The sequence below is a fragment of the Wyeomyia smithii genome, chromosome 3, assembly GCF_029784165.1.
Source record: "Wyeomyia smithii strain HCP4-BCI-WySm-NY-G18 chromosome 3, ASM2978416v1, whole genome shotgun sequence".
Classification (NCBI taxonomy): Eukaryota; Metazoa; Arthropoda; class Insecta; order Diptera; family Culicidae; genus Wyeomyia; species Wyeomyia smithii.
Window position 1 is genome coordinate 188,406,501 of NC_073696.1, and position 17,481 is coordinate 188,423,981.

At 38.9% G+C, this 17,481-nt stretch overlaps 1 protein-coding gene across 10 annotated transcripts in view; it reads left to right on the plus strand.

Annotated features, from left to right (window-relative positions):
* Window positions 1–15,149, plus strand: part of LOC129726848 (protein couch potato) — a 460,447-nt gene extending 445,298 nt beyond the window's left edge. For 6 of the 10 annotated variants that reach the window (XM_055684000.1, XM_055684003.1, XM_055683998.1 and 3 more), the window contains one exon: window positions 14,903–15,149. Coding sequence is in view for 2 of the 10 variants with exons in the window: in XM_055684005.1 (XP_055539980.1) it covers window positions 7,364–7,599; window positions 8,405–8,768; window positions 14,903–14,953 (651 nt within the window). In the remaining 8 variants the exon portion in view is untranslated. Of the gene's footprint in view, window positions 1–7,363; window positions 7,600–8,404; window positions 8,769–14,818 lie in introns of those variants that run through there. The other 4 variants (XM_055684006.1, XM_055684005.1, XM_055683997.1 and 1 more) reach the window with 4 other exon arrangements.
* The last annotated feature ends 2,332 nt before the right edge of the window (window positions 15,150–17,481 follow it).

The window sequence follows — 17,481 nt, forward strand, 5'->3', positions numbered from 1 at the left end:
GGGATTCACTTAACCCCTTTCCCGCCGCAGGTGATCCCGTACGACTTTAATTTTTACTTTAATAATTATAAATGTCTTGCTAAACCTGTACCTTCCGACCAAATCTTGTAATCGCAACAGTCGTCTTTGCTATTGGTACACTCTTTCTAACCAGTTTAGAGCAAAACTGAGATCCCGGTAGTGTTCTTGAGTCTATCTGATTGGATGGTACTCCGTTAACGCTGCACCAGAAGTGCAAAACTTTCTTTTTAGTTTCCAACTCGATACACGTCATTTTGAAAACAACTGAAGTTGAAAAACTTAACATAGTGACTTGAGTTTATACTTTTGACATGTGAAGAGGATGCTCTGTGAGCATAGAGTAAACAAATTTACTCTTTTTGTGGTTATAACCGTTACAACTCCTTAAATATCAGTTGATTCTGCTTCGCGATTAACAAGTAGAACAATAAACACTAATATTGTAGAAAATAAACTCATTTGACACGTAACAAGCGCTTATGTACAATTGATGATGAATTTATTTTGACCTGTCAGAGTACATGGACACTAAGTTGTTTTAATTCTAGTGTTTCAATTTTAAGATTTTAAATCTTCATTAATACAGCATGGTTATCATCGCTCTGGTTCATGGCAATGTTTCATATTCAACGCTGTATACCCTCTCGGAAGAGAGGGTTTATGATATTTTCTACTTCAAGCTTCATTCAAATAATTGTAGTGTTTATGAATCAAATAGTTCGATTGAATAGACAAATTTGTCACTGAACTAATGTAACGATATCGAATGAAATAATTTTTCTCAATACGATGCTTAAAGCTTCGTATAATTTTATTTTTATTTTATTTTTTAATTTTATTTCATCATCAAAAGTTTTCTAATACACTATATTAAAAAAAACTCACTCGTTTTTTTAAATATAATTACTTACTTAGTTTGTTGGCCGACAGACCAACCGGTCTAGGGTCGAACGAATTAGAGATGTCCAGCTTCTTCTGCCTTAAGGAACCGTTCTCCAGTCTCCTCGTACACCAGCAGATCGTGCATCTTCTTCCAGCGCGCACATCCACCAAGTGTGACGCCTACCAAGGATTCGACGGCCTTTTCCTGGTTCTCTACTGAAGACAGTTTTGGCGGCTCTCTCGTCAGGCATTCTGGCTACATGTCTAGCCCACTGAAGCCTGCCGCACTGTATGATCTTCACTATATCTGCATGTTTGTACTTCTGGTACAACTCGTGATTCTTGCACCTGTGTCACACAACATCTTACAAATTTACCGTCCAGTATCGATCGCAGGACTTTACGCTCGAAAACTTCGCGCGATCGTCGATCAACTTCCTTCAGCGTCTACGCTTCATATCCGTAAAGGGCCACCGGGAGGACCAGCGTCCTATACAGCGCTAGTATTGTAGGAGTTTACAAACCTTAAGGACTTTAGTTGATTACGTAGTCCTTAGAAGGCCCTGTTCGTAGCTGCTACTCGTCGTTTCATAATATGGCTCATATCATTGTCACATGTGACTCACATGTCACATAACTCTTAGGACTTGGGACAAACGAATTTATCGCCCACTCAAATCGTTTCCCATCAATCTTCACTTCAGCACCAACACCACTGGAACTCACACGCTACCTGCCAACTACCATGTTCTTTGTTTTGGCAGACGTAATGCTGAGTCCCACCTCCACGGCCCTACGGTCGGTACTGATTATATCGTCGTCCGCAAACCCAAGGAGCATGTGCGATTTCGTAATGATCGTACCGTTTTTTGTACGTTTGCTTTTCGTACTGCACCTTCAAGAATGATGTTGAAAAGTTAGTTAGAGAGCGCTTCAGTCCCTCTAACGTCACGAACCGGATCTATAATCGCTTTTTGTATAAACGGTATACTCTTCGGATGCAGAGTTCACTTAGACGAAACCCTCAACTCTTTTAGTCGTTTGTTAACAGCAAAAGGAAAGAAGAAGGCCCACCTAAAACACGTTTTTGGGTGATCGTCACGGTAACACGACAGTTGAGAAGGGCGAATTATTTGCTCAACACTTTCGGCAGATTTTCCGTAGCTTCACGGCCACAACTGCAGAGATAGACTTAGCTCTAAATAGTATCCCCAGTGACGTCATTGACTTCAGCTCATTTCTGATAACCAACCAGCAAGTGGAAGCTGCAATTGATAAAATGTGTTCTTCGTTTACTCCTGGGCCCAATGGCATTCCTTGCTGCGTTCTGAAAAAAATGTAAAGCTGAATTTATACACCCGCTAAGATTATTGTTTAACCTGTCGCTTAGACGATGTGTTTTCCCCACCAGTTGAAAGTTGTCAGTGATGTTCCCCGTGCACAAAAAAGGTGACAAACGCGATGTACAAAACTACAAAAGTATAACTTCTCTTTGCACTTGTTCGAAAGTGTTTGAGATAATCATTTATGATACTCTCATCGCTAGCTGCAAACAGTACACCTCGATAGATCAACTCGGTTTCTATCCAAAACGCTCTACTGCTACCAACCTAGTTCAATTTACCGCTACATGCCTACAAAATATGTCCGAAGGTGCACAAATCGATGCGGTTTATATGGACTTGAAAGCAGCATCTGATCGCGTTGACCACTAAATCTTGCTTGCTAAGATGGAAAAATTAGGAGCAGCTTTAGCTATCGTACAATGGTTAAGGTCCTATTTAGTAGATAGAACGTTATGCGTTAGGATTGGATCACAGCAATCTGCATGTTTCTCGAATTTATCGGGTGTCCCGCAAGGCAGTAATTTGGGACCTCTGCTTTTTTCGTTATATATAAATGACGCATCGTTAGTACTACCAGAAAATTGCCGCATGTTTTTCGCGGATGATGTTAAACTGTTAAAGATTATACGGAATATTACAGACTGTGAAGAGCTCCAGCGACTAGTCGACGTTTTTAACGACTGGTGTTCTAACAACTTACTAACAGTTAGCATGTCTGGAGTTAATCAGGTTCGAGATTTGGGTGTTACACTGGATGCAGCGCTATCGTTTAAACCGCACTATAATGAAATTATATTGAAGTCAAATCGACAACTTGGATTTATCTTCAAGATAGCATCGGAATTTCGTGACCCACTGTGTCTTCGTTCGTTGTTCTACTCTCTGGTATGATTTATTTTAAAATTTATTTTAATATATTTTAAAAAGCAGTTAATAATATTTATTTTAAAAATTTTAACTGCTGAAACTGATGCCCCGAAAATTTTGCAGCAGCTAAATGTGTATGCTCCGAAAAGGCCACTAAGACAAAGGAACTTTCTCTCTCTGCCACATAGCAATGCATTATATGGGCAACACCAATAAAAAATAACAAATTACAAATAACAAATAACGCGACTGATGTCTCGCCGTCATACGAGTCAGCACAATCAGTTTTGTCTAAACACTGTGCTCCAACATAATATGCGTTATTTTTCACTGAGTCGAATGCCGCCTTAAAATCTACAAAGATCTGTCGCAGGGTGGAAATTTCATCCGTTGTGGAACGCCCCTGTTGAAAACCAGCTTGGATTCTCCGGCGAAGGATTCCGTTAACAGTCTCAATCTGAAGAATAAGATACGGGAGAGCTCTTTTTATGTGAAGCAACGAAATGCCTCGGGCATATGAGGCCTTTCAACCAGTCGTTTGACATTTGTTCATCCACCCAGATCCTCATTATGATCTGGAAGATCGCATAGTACAGCCGCTCGCTTCTCGTTTTTAGAAGCTCGCCGGAGAGATCAGGCATGTCCAAACCCACCACACCACTGCGTGTGTGTTTTAGGCGATGCCATGTAGGGTATTTTCATTGCCCTTCAGTGCTTATACAAAACGGAAACCCACCGTGTTCTAAATAAAACAGCCCTTCAGAAGCTTCGGCAAACACAGACCCGAGTGTTCCCGCCTTCATGAGCCCTTGAGAGCCCGCTTGCTGACACGTGTTTTCTAAAACGCTTCATTTTTACAAAAGTACATATGAAAAAAAAAAATTGCAGGAGGTTGTATGCGATGACTACCGTCAAGCTATCCATTATTATATTATTGTTGATCTCGTCGTGGCGACCAACGCTTTTGTGTTTCCCGAAACTGCAAGCCCTCGGTTGCCTCATGTGGCGAAGTTAAAAACACCACACCATCAGCTTTCAGCCGGTGTGTGTCCTCTCAGTGCGAGATTTCAGCACGTTCGACGACCGTGCGCGGATCTTACAAACGACGAGATTATGATCAAAATCTATGTTTGGTCCCTGAAAATATCTGACATCAGTTACAGTGCACAGTACTCTCCGTGCACTTCCTGGACGCTGCTGACCAATTCTTCTTGAACTCGACCATGTCTCGAAATACAGTACCTTACTTTATGAGCATGCCCTTTACTAGTGGCGTAGCGTGACTAGGTGACACCCGGGCGGAAAATTTGGGTGCTACCCCTCGGTTGGAATAAGATTATATCGTAATCAATCATTGTAACTTATTAAAAAAAATCATCTGAAAATATCTTCAAAATCAGTAGAGTCAGCACGTATGTCTACAATTGACAACAAAACTAATCCATGCAATCGATTGAAGATGACACGTAGTACGTCACCCTGCTTAAGGTATGAACACGTTTGAAAATATTTCACATGGGTGTCACACTTCCCGCCCCCCCAAACACTGATAAAACAATTTTCTGGAAATAATGTGGTTGTACTGAATTCAAAACAGCATCTGAACACAGATTCATGATGGCATCTAGAATTGATTCACGACTTCTGGATATCATCCCGCTCCCGGATAAACTCACATTAGGTGATATTTAGCCATTTTTGGTTATTTTCTGAATACCGTATTTTTGGCCTCTGTTCATCATAACGATTACGGAAATACCCCATATTGGGAGGTATTTAGGCATATTAAATTGTTTTCAAAAAATCGGAAATCCATCTTGAAATTCATAATTGCATCTGGGATCAATTTCCGGCCTCTGGGCATTATCCATATTCTGGAAATACTTTTTTTTTTGCCGGTTTTGGGTGGTTTCCAGAAACCAAAAGTTGACACCTTTGATTTTCAAATGACGTCTGGGGTCGATTTACGATCTTACGGGACACTATTCCGGTTCCTTTTTTACATATTTTAAATGGTATTTGACCATCTTTGGTTGTTCTTCAAAAACCGTAAGGTACCACCTTGGAATTCAAAATGGCGTCTGGAATCGATTTCTGGCTTCTGTGCATCATTTCGATTACGGATATACCCATATTGGATGGCATTTGGTCAATTTAGGCTATTTTCTTGAAAACGGGAGTCGCCATCTTGAATTTCAAAATGGCGTGTAAAGTCGATGTTTGACCTCTGGACATCATTATATTTCCAAAAATACCAAAACTATAGGGTAGTCGGCCATGTGCTGTTTTGCTGAAACCAGAAGTCGCCATGTTGAAATTTGAAATGACTTGGACTTCGGAAATAATTATGTTGGTTTAGTATTCGATTATCCTAGGCAGTTTTCCAGAAAAAGGAAGTCACCATCTGAAAATTCAGACTGGCATCTGGGGTCGATTTCCGGCCTGTGGATATCATCCCGGTTCCGAAAATATTGGATGGCATTTGACCTTGTTCGCGCCTAAACTACCGCCTCAGCTGGGCATTACTGTCATCCGTGAGTGACCAGCTGAGGCCCAAGCGACGCTGGTTTGCGCGCGCTTATTTCAAGCTTTATTCGACAATGCTGCCGTCTGAGAGGCAGCCTATAAAAGCGCTCTCCACAGCAGCGCTAGGGTTCATTGTAGTTAGTCGATAAACGTGCGGCGGCAGCGCCGTCACGCTGCTGCCAGTTTGTTAATAGGTTTAGAATAAATGTACTTAGTATAGTGAACGTTAGTATTGTGTTGTCGTGTCAAAAGAACGCTCGTCCCTGGGCCGTAATTGCCCCACCCGTGATGCCAAAGGGCGAAATAACACACAACGTAGGGCCGTGCGCGATCACCTTGTTTTTTGCTCTGATTAATCAAAATCGGCGCCAAAATAATGCTCTACATTTTTCAATAGTGTATACGATAACTTGAATAAAAAAACTACAGTTTACCGCATTTTTAAGAACGAGCGACGAATTTTTCCATCGATTGCTGTAAAAGCGAAGATCATTTATCAGATTGCCACCATTTTTTTAAAAGTCGTGTTCTTACCTAGTGAAAGCTGTTACCCCTCATTTTACGAGAAAAACTTCACAACCAACCATTTTCTGAAAAATGGAACTCTTCAAAACCATTGCGTAGGTGCGTAAAAAACGCTCTTGCGAAAAATAAAAGGACATTGTTCAAGGGCAAGTTGACAAGATGTTACTTGTGCATTCTGGTTCACCTTGGAATTTAATATTCCTAAGTCAAATGTAGCAAATGAACTAAAAATACAAATATGTTTCAAATGATTACTTGAAAACCTCTGTTCATTTAATTTTAGATGAGTTTCTTCATATGTAAACGTGCTGAATCTTACATTACCGCATACGGATCTGGATCACTATGGATCTCCAGAACATCCGTTACCAATTATACCAACATCCAATATTTTTAAAAGTTATTCCTTTTTTTCTCATAACTACCGCTCGGTTTATTTGAATATGAAAAAAGTACCCTGAGACGACATCCGAAAGTATCTTCAAACATATTTGTTGGATCGGTCTGAACGGATAAGTTTCTGGAAACTAAGAATAACCATGCGTCTGCTTTTCTTCAAATCGACAAACGAGTAACGTTTTGAGAAAGGGTCCCTTTTTATTTTTAAGCTTTTGCCGATGAAAATTTTGGATTGCATTTTCTTTTCTGGAAAAAAAAATCGACTTTTGAAATTATCACATAGTTTAAAATATTTAGTACAAGTATCCGAGCAATTTTCTTTTTTAATAACCTACTTTTGGTAGATTAAAGTCCCTAGTGATAGATATAATCCACATACACTAGTCTGCAACACGTCATTTTTTATCAAAAAAAGATTTGCGTACACTGCGTTTATCTGTGGGTAATGTAAAAACAAACTACGGATACATATTTTTCTCATAATAATTTAATTTGTAATTATTTATTACTTTTAGTTTGATGTCGTGTATGGTTTGCACTTTTACTCAAAGATACATCTAAATTTTAACCGCGTGTTCAAAGTTTTCATTCGAAGTAAATATATACACATATCATAAAACAGTAAAGGTATTCCAATTATACCCGTTAAATCTTCGAAAATTCGCAATTTTCAGCGCGAACCGAAACCCAATTTCAGTACACATCCCAAACAAAAAAAATTTGACCCACCCTCCATGCTGTTTGTACCTGTATTGCGCTTGTCTCTTACTCTCTGTTTATGTGTTTCGATTTTTTAGCAACAAATGCAAATGCAACACCCATCAGCAATACATCCAGCATCGATGCATGTCTCAGCCGGGCTACCAGCGAACCATTTTTTACCAAGTCCGGCTTTGGCGAGCCCAGTTGGCAGCACTGGGGGTAACCAGCCACCCAATCCACCCTTGGCCGCCAATGCTCCCTGCTCAACACTATTCGTTGCTAACCTGGGACAATTTGTCTCCGAGCATGAGCTGAAAGAAATATTTGCTAGGTGAGTTACGGAAGTCGCCATTTCTGAAATGACCCCACCAAATCCTGCCAACCCAAACCCACTCAAAACGCATCGCATTGCCCGCGGGATTGCGAGGCAAGAGAGTTTATTTTTTCAATGAAACTCGTTTTAATCGGATTTACGATTCGCAGCCCGTTCGCCGGTTCTCGGCTATCGCTTTTATTTTGGGGGTTTACATTTGCGGTAAATCGATTGATTTGATTTCGTTCGCGATCAAGACAACTCTACACTCGATTCTACAATGTCACTTTGAGTGGATGGGCCAATATACATACCTCTTTTATAAACCTAATAGAAGTCGTTGATTTTTTTATGTTTTGCGTAAAATAATCAAATAATGAAAACAAGAGCGTTTTAATTTTATTGCGCTGTCGTCAATACTATCATCATCACCACCATCATTACCATCATCATTATCATCACCACCACCACCATCATCATTATCTGCCACGAGAAAGCTCGGTAAAAAGTGATCTGCACTTCGTTTGCACTTCTTGTCTAGCAATTACATAATCCCTTCTCAGCAAGTTTCCCGTTTATGTGATTTATTTCGTTGCCCTCTGTACCTCGTATATAAACATTTCCCAGTTAGCAACACCAACCTACGTTTCCGACTTCTCGTTTAACTGCACTCGTTCTGAAGAATGTTTCTTGTATTTATCTATTTGTCATGTTTCAACACTATGCTCACCACAAACAAAACTGCTCTCCTGCAACCACCACCCATCATCACCACCAACCAACCAATCAACCAACCAATCGTCCACGATACCCCCGCCAACAGTCTGCCTGGCTTTAGTCGCCTCCGTATGCACAGTAAGGGCACCTCAGCCGCCGCGACTGCCGCCGCCGCTGCTGCTGCTGCTGCTACTAGTACTACTTCTGCTACCATCACTACCACTTTCAATACTAACGCTGCTATCCAAGGTAACAACTACAACAGCAACAACAACATCCCTACTCAAGTTCCAGTCGCCTTCGTTGAGTTTAAGGACGTAGCCAGTGCTGCCACTGCGATGAGCGCCCTTCAGGGCAAATATTTACTATCGTCGGATCGCGGTGCCATGCGGATCGAATTTGCCAAGTCCAAGATGGCGGCCGATTTACCGTCGCATCACTTTTATCACATTCATATGCAGCAAAGAGAAGTATGTAGCCCTCGCTTGACACCTTTTACCCTAACAGTCTGTTTTCTCTAATATCTAACTTCTTTTCCCGTAGTGTGTAGTTTTGCGTGTGGCGTTTAGATAGTGAGTTTGATTGTTTGAGACAATATCATAGAACTAGAATTATTAACCCGACGAATTTAAATTATCCGATATTTGATTAATCTGATGAAGAAGCTTTGTTATTATCTATAGAAATCCGCCATTTTGAGCCGACAAGTTGAATTTCTTCTTTAGAGTACAAACTGATAATTTTCTAATCATGCATAGATTTGTACGATACAGTTGTTTATCAAGAATAAGATTCGAGAAGGATTAATTAGTTATAACCTCAATATATAACTTCTCGAATAATAAACTGTAAAAGCACACACTGACTGATTTCATGCCCTGACTCTACGAAACCCAAATTGGGTTTTTGAGAGTAAACCATTTCTACAATTTCCAAATACAACAAACAACATTGCAATTGGTCTATACGAGCTGTAACGAGTTCATACCTACTTGAAGGTGCTATTTCTCCACTTGACGTTTCGACACCAAAAAGACATTTCTATACTCTAACCAAGCTGTTAAACATAGTCCCGTAAAAGTTATCTGTAATATTCTAGATCAATACAAATTCCTCTTTGGAACCCGTAGCTTCTATTTTCTTTGCGACAGGGACTCAAAAATTCTTCTCAGTAGACTTCAGTTGTGTCGTTTTAAATGTTATCCCCGCAAGCTTCACAAGCGTTCATCTGAAATCTTACCCGATCAGAAGAGCATATCTAAAAAATTACAAAACGCTATCAACAGGAGATACAAATACAGTATTTTGATACGATTTTGTATTTTCCCAAATGCTTTTAATAACAAAATTGAATCTGAATGAGTTGTAATAACAAATGAAGTTATTCTGAAACAATTCTAACAAATTTTTTATCTCTCAAAAGTTGTAACGAAGTTTAATAAGGGTTTGATACTAGTAGAATCATTTTTGTTACAATTTTGTCGTTCTAACGCCTAACGGGAAAGGTAAGGACAGAAGGTATGACAGAAGGTAATTAGTATAAAAACATTCTTAAAGAATAACAACAACTTTGGTTCGGAACACCGCCGCTAGTGGCGCTGCAAAAACTCACTTTTCAGTCTCATACTTTAAAGAAATGGTATCTTTACGAAAGTTGTTAATAATGTTCTCACAAAAAACTTCGTCGAAAATATTTTTTTGTAACTTCTTTATGTTTGTATACCTTTTCATAACGACATAGTCCTAAAATTTTGTTTTATTTGAATATCTAAAAAACCGTAGCATTTAGAAGGCATTAATGTTCCGCATTAATGAGATGGTATCTTCAGCAAAGTAGTAGACAATATTGTCAAGAAAAACGTTGCTTAAGGCACTTTTTTGGAGATATAATGATTTGTGTTAGTTTAGACCTTAAAATTGGATTTCATTGGATTTTTTGTTTTTCGAATACATATCTGGAAAACCACTGCATTTAGAATACAACAATGATCAGCATATATTTGTATATCATCCAAACACACAACTTTGTAGAAAACACAGAAAAGATAGATTCAACACAGATCGAGTTATTGTAAAAAAAATGAAAAAATATGTCTTTTTGAATTGCATGTCAGGCAATGAAGATACTGGAAGGAACAAACATTTCAATCAATTTCGTAAAGCGATTATGTTAGTAAGGGACAATACTTAAATGACGTAGAATAACTGGTGGTGGGGGGGGATATCGTCGTTTTTTGACAAGCTGTGACAAGGGGGGAGGGTTTTGGATTGAAATCGACGTAGCATTTATTTTGAAAGACCGTTTTTTTGCAGGAAAAATGCATACAAAAAATACACTACATCATTACACAAAGTTTTGCAGCTAGAGCTGTCGAAATCTTTCTATCTGTGGCATTTTGAAATTTTGTGTAAACACACAAAAAAACAAAATCGTTGGTTCTTTGTGGTTTTTAATAGTTAAAATTACAAGATACTCATTTCTGTTCAAAGCTGGTAAGTGCAGCGATGAGTTTCTATTGCAAATTTCGGAATATTTTCTGTGTTTTTACAGACATAGATCATACGAAGATGTATAGACATCTTTCCTCCTCGTACCAAAACACAATCTCTTCGAAACAGAAAACATTAATCCATAGCGAAGTTAATATCCAAAGGAATGCTGTTTCCAGTGTATAAGTGATAAATAAATTGAATTAGACGCGGTGATTTTTTGTCACTTGTATTTTTGTATGTTTTTCTCAAAACTCTAATTAAATCTAATCAAATGCTACGTTTTTTTTTCAGGGGGGAGTTGAAGTCTTGTGACCAAATGCTACGAGGGGGGAGGGGAGGTTTGAAAATCATGAAAAAAATGCGTGACTTCGTGATGATGGCGCCACTCCTCTGTACACCTGATTTTCGTATTATACCTTCTAAAGCTATGTTGAACAGCAAGTTCGAGGGCCCGTCACCTTGCTTTAGACCATCTAACGTTACAAACGCGTCCGAAAATTCGTCCGCTGTCCTGACGCTTGATACGAAACCGTCAAGCGTCGCACGTAACAGTTTAATTAATTTTGTAGGAAAACCATGTTCGAGCATAATTTGCCACAGCTCGTTGCGTTTGACTGTATCGTACGCTGCCTTAAATTCTATAAGTTGTGTTCTCGAAATTTGTCGAGGATCTGTCTCAAGGTGAACACTTGGTACGTTGTGGATCGTCCCGCTTGAAAACCGCATTGGTAGTCTCCAACAAAGGCTTCCTGCAATAGCCGCAGTCACTGTAACAGGATACGGCAGAGAATTTTACAAGCGGAATTAAGGAGGGTTATGCCTTGTAATAATCGAGGACATAGTCGAGTCTATGTCCCTTCTTGTAGATAGGGCATATGAGTCCTTCAACCAGTCCGTAGGTAGTTGTTCCTCAGACCATACCCTCAGGATAATCTTTTGAATTGAACAACACAGTCGCTCGCTCCCGACTTCGCAAAATTCGGCCGGTAAGCCTTCCTTTTCAGCGGTTTTGTGGTTATTCACCTCTTTGTGAGCATTCTTCACCTCGACCAATGTTGATGCGTCCACAGCTGTTCCCCTCGACGGACTCTCCTAATTTCCTCACCGTTCAACACCACTTCAAAAAGTTGCTTCTAACATCTGGCCACCTGCAACTTATCGGTAATCAGGTTCCTCTCCTTGTCATTACACATGACAGGTATTGGCATGGTCCGGTTCCTGATTCCGTTAATCGTTCTTTAGAAGCTCCTCGTGTCGTGTCTGGTGAAGCAATTCTCCGCCTCCGCGAGGACGTGATCGTAGTGCTCGTAGTGTCTTTTCGGAAGCTCTTGTCTCCCGGTATTTCTCCCGCATCTGACGCGTCACACGATTAGCTGTTACTAACGTGTTGGTGTAGGCCCGGTTCTTCCCTTCCGTCACATCGAACCACCCACGTGGTTCCCGTTGTCATACCTATCTCTTCTCGCGCTGTTTCGCTAACCGCATCATGAATGTGCTTCCACTGCTCGTTCAGGTCCACTCCAGCTGGTTCACCGATCCGTCTATTATGATTTCAATACTTTTCTTTAAATTTAAGCTCAAATACTACAAGCAGTTGTAGGTTCCGTTTGTCAAAATCTACCCATTCTAGAGTACGGCGAGCATATGTTACAGTAGGTTCTCATATATTTAAAAACGCTGAACAACCTGATCCCCCCTCTGAAATTTTCAATTTAGAGCAAACATGACAGTTACGTAACTGTCTTAACTACCTCCTCTCCCCCCTACGTAACAATAAGTAACGCAGACTCAACTCCCCTCCCCCCTTTATGCGTTACGTAATTTGTGTACGACGCCTAACGTGGGTGGATTTTTAACACATGGAACCTAAACCAGTTTGTAGTATTTGAGCTAAAATTCAAATAAAAATATTGACATCATGGTTCCAGTTGCCGCTTCTTACCTTTTACCACAGATAAACAGACGTACCACTCCATACAAAATTCCAAAAACATATGGCTCCGATTAACTTGTGCAACTAAACCTATTCCGCAAAAGATAAACTTTTAGCTTTTCTAGCAACCGCATCAACTGAGCTCAAAGGGAAAAAGCACATCAGCTCCATCACCGGAGCGACGAGAGTATTCCGCATATCTGAAACTCATTTGAATTTTATCAATGAAAATAAATTTCGTGGTACGTCTGTTTGTGTGTACTATAAGCGTTCTTGAAATTATCGAAAATATAAGCTTAAATTGTCACAAGAAGTCCTGAAGAAATGTGGTCCTCGAAAAAAATGAGTTTTGTGAGCATCAATAATATCTCCGAACAACGTACAACGTCTTCTAAAATGAAGATAGCAAAAGTTAAGTACAAAAAATTAAATTTTAAGTAACTCCCATATAGTACACTTCATGACTCTGTACTAAATGAAGATAGGAATTTGTTCAGCAAAGTTTTATATTTTTATTAGTGCTGGGACTATCCGGATTAAAATATGCGGATATCCGACCTCCGATATCGGACAAATATCCAAAATCCGGATCAATCGGATTTCCGAATATTATCCGACAGGATATCCGGATTTTCGGATAGTCGGATATCCGGATATTGTATAGAACATAGTTTAATGAGAATTATGTAAAAAATACTTACGAGGGGATGGGGTATAGTGGAAAAAGCCATTTTTCGCGTTACATTTCATTCGAACGGGCCTAGAACTATTCGATTATCCGTATCCGGATATCCGGAGATCCGAATAGTATTCGTTCATACATCCGTGATCCGAGCTTCGGATAACCGGATCACGAATATATCCGGTTAAAAGTCCCAGCACTAATTTTTATATCTTCTACAGCTTTGCCGAATAAGCAAATCCTGTATCTCTTACCATGAAAAAGTTAGTTTTTTTTATTTTTGATATGGTAAACATTTCATGGCCTTTAACAAATTGAGATTATGCAGATCATTCATACAAACAATTGTTCTGAAGACACCATTTAACTAGGATGAAGGAAACAGCGCCTTGAAATTAGGTTCCACTTTTTGCCTTTTTAGACCATTGTGCACTGTGCGATGATTCGAGCTTTGACAACAAATTTAATAGTTTTTTTCACAGAGATGTGTTTTGTTTGGCTTTTGTAAAAATCATTCGTAGTCGCAGGACTCAACCAACAGGTTTTTGTAAAGCAAAATGTCCGGATATAACTGAAAACATTGTTCTGTGTTCTCTGATCTTTCATTAACAATCCGATAATGCACTCCAAATTGAAAGAAGATTCTCTGTTATTCTACTATCTTTTCATCTTATCTCCAAGCTTATCTTCAAGCTTTGGAAGCCAAATACTCCTGATATCGAAAAAAATGTATATCCGGTAAATATTTTCTTGTCCGCTTGCAGTATTCCACAACACAGGCTTTTTTCGACTTTTAAAACTTTTCTTCCAGCAAAGTTTGTTGAGCTAACGTAAACATAAATAATTTCGCCAAAGTAAACATAAACAAAAGCAGACAACAACAGCGATAATTGTTCTCTATTATCAGCTTTGTCTTCGAACAATACTATAATTTTACTGTGCAATGCTGCCATGAAACTGCGTTGATTTTTTGTAGTATTCGAAAAACAAATATTTCACAAAACAAAATTAGGAATGCCTCGTGTATTTATATGCCACACTTTAAAGGTTTAAAATTTGAAAAGGGCGTCAAAAGTCGTTTGATCAATCCAGTGTGAGCTACAAAAGCTTTTATACAAAAACAATCGTTGTAAACTTTCCAGTTTTAGAAATTCATAGCATTTTTTAAAAAATGAAAATCTTACATAAAAGCCTGATAAATCTTGTGAATAAATCTAGTATCAAACAATCAAACTCTCTATCTTTTACTCGTATTTATTAGATCTCCTATTTTTAGTGCACTGTAAAAGCACAACCCTGTTAAAAAACTCACCACGAGCTTCCATTATTTACATTCTCATTCAAATTACTACAATCATCAAACCGAAAGTAAAATATATTTTTCATGGTTTCTTTTTCCTCTTTTACTCTAGTATTTGGATTGATTAATTCGCATCGGCCATCGGTACTAAAATTCCAACCGCGTTCGCTTTTTTCTCTCTGTTGTTTTGTTTTAGGGGAGCGGGTTTGGAGCCAAGAATGGAACACCATTTGGGGAAGAAGAGTGAACGAACCGATCTCAATACGTATTTAATGGCAACGACATGACCCCATCAACAGCAACAGCAGCAGCAGCAACAACAACAACAGCAGCAGCAGCAGCAGCAACAGCATCATCAACAAAGCCATCATTTACAAGCGACGAACCCTTTCGTCGATAGCTCCTACAGCAGCGGAACATGCGGAAATGGACTTGGATTCAGTAACGGGCGAATTAATAGCAGCAATTACAGTTATGGCAACACTACCAACAGCAGCAACAACAACAACAACGGACTCTACGCAATAGCTGTTCCGCAGCCACGAGCGTAGATATAGCTGTAGCAACATTTTATTTCCCTAACCTAACCCAGGTCAGTTTAGTTGAAGCGTATGTGATACCAAATATAGAAGACGGTCGAACATAGTATACCATTTGTTTTCGACCCAATTTACTGATCACGAATGAACCAAAAAGTGCCCTAATAAGTTTACAAGAAAAAATACCTTACTATCTAATTTATATTTTGTTGATTGTTAATTAAACTTACTCTTTTATGTTGTATCGAAATCGTGCTGTTCAACTTTTCTAGGAAATCGCTAAACATATGTAATTAGGGTTTCACAAATTAACATCTGTACTAGAATATATTAAATTAACAAAGAAAATGAGGAAAAAGAAGCAACAATACGGCGAACTATTCAAATATGAAGCAATAACTATAATGTAAATTAAAATATCCATGCATATCAAAGATTTATAAATCAACTGTAAGAAAAAAGATTGACGACTCATAGTTTGTAAAACTGCGCCTAGATAAGTCCAAGACCCATTTCCAATGGAATATGTTGCTGTAGAAGTATTTTGGAAGTTTTTTTTTGTACTATTCTATTTCACATGCGGCATTATCGGAAGCTACTAGCAGATTAGATATTAACAATTAGTGCGAGCCAACGCTTGCTACAATCTAGAAAACGTAAGTCATGTCTAGACAAAATTATCGCTCTTTATCCCAAATATTCTGTATCAGATCCAAAACGGTAGCAAAAAAAAAACTTTGGAAAACCTACATGAAAGACTAGCATTAGAACAAGAACGAAGAGCCTAAGCGAGGCTGACTGGAAAGAGGACATCTTACTGCACCTCGAACAAGCTTCATTGAGGACTGTTCTGTTGTAGAACGCGTGGATCAGTTTTCCACCGTAAGTTACCGTCAAATAGATATTATAAATCAATGAACAATGACACCAAAGAATTCAATAAGTTCCTACTACCGAAAGCGAGGACTTTACAAAAACGAAAATGTCAGGTTCAACTGCAAAGTTTCAACCAAGACCGTAAGGAAGCTTTACGAGCCATACCATAGCAATTCGCTAAGCGCAATACGTATGCTTGCACCGGAACTATCAGATAAGTACGAGGTGAAGGTTTCCTCGGGTCCAGTGTCAAACTTTCCATTCAGCTTTTTTTAAGCTCATCTTTAGAGAAACAAAAATCTTGCTTGGAAACCGGCAAGAATCGCGTAGATGTGAAAAGAGTATTTAGGAATCGTAAAACTAGCAATAAGTAGTAAAACTATTTTCAGTGTTTGGTTTAGTGAGTGAACCCTATATATATCTATATCTATAAGCATCCGCGAAAGGGTAGAATTTTTTCGGGAAGAATTCGTGAAAGGGAATGTCTGTCAGTTACTGTAGCGAAACCGCGTGCAGGAGATCGAGAAAGGAATTAACTTGACAGCAAGCGAGGAGTAGAACATAATAAGCCTGGCTCAGCCACGAACGAGAAACCAAAACAGTCAAGGGAAAGGTACACGTGCAAGAAGCGAAGAATCATTCCGTCCAATACAGTGTGTAGTTAAATCGGATAAGTATAGATCTGTTTTCAAGACGACAATCTGTATCTTGATCCGGCCCGGAAGGGGTACGGTGAAACTGAGAACTAAAGTGCTGGGGTTTTTAGAACCGCACCAGCCCTGAAAATCTGTTCTCTGCGAGCCTGCTCTTGTTACGGGAGTTAAATGAATACATATCAATTTTTGGGTGAAACTATAGAAGTTAAGGACAGCAACTTTAGTGAAGTAAATACAAGTAGTAGATAAGCTTTCTTTATTGTCTAACTGCTAGTGTGTCGTACTATGCGTTGTTCTTAAGAACAAAACTTAGAGTGCAGCTGGCTAAATGGCATGTACTAAGCTATCGTTAATGCCCACGTTTTTCCCTTTAACTCTCATTTGACGCTAGAAATGAAAACAATAGTTCTGAAATTTACAGTAGAACGTTTAGATTGATTGAATATAGTTGTAATATTGAAATATGTGATAAATGGTTTAATAAAATGCAAAACAAAAATCATTTTCGTCGCTTCATAAAAATCAACAAAGCATGTAACAGCGTCTAACTCGGTGCATCCATGTAAGCCCCAGCAAAGAAAGTAAATATTTTATCAGTTTGAGGCAATGGATCGATTTTTTTACATGTTCAACAACAAAGCAAACGTTTTCTTCACTTGTTTATATGTACACGGCTAAGCGAGTGTAGGTGTAACTTTTATTAA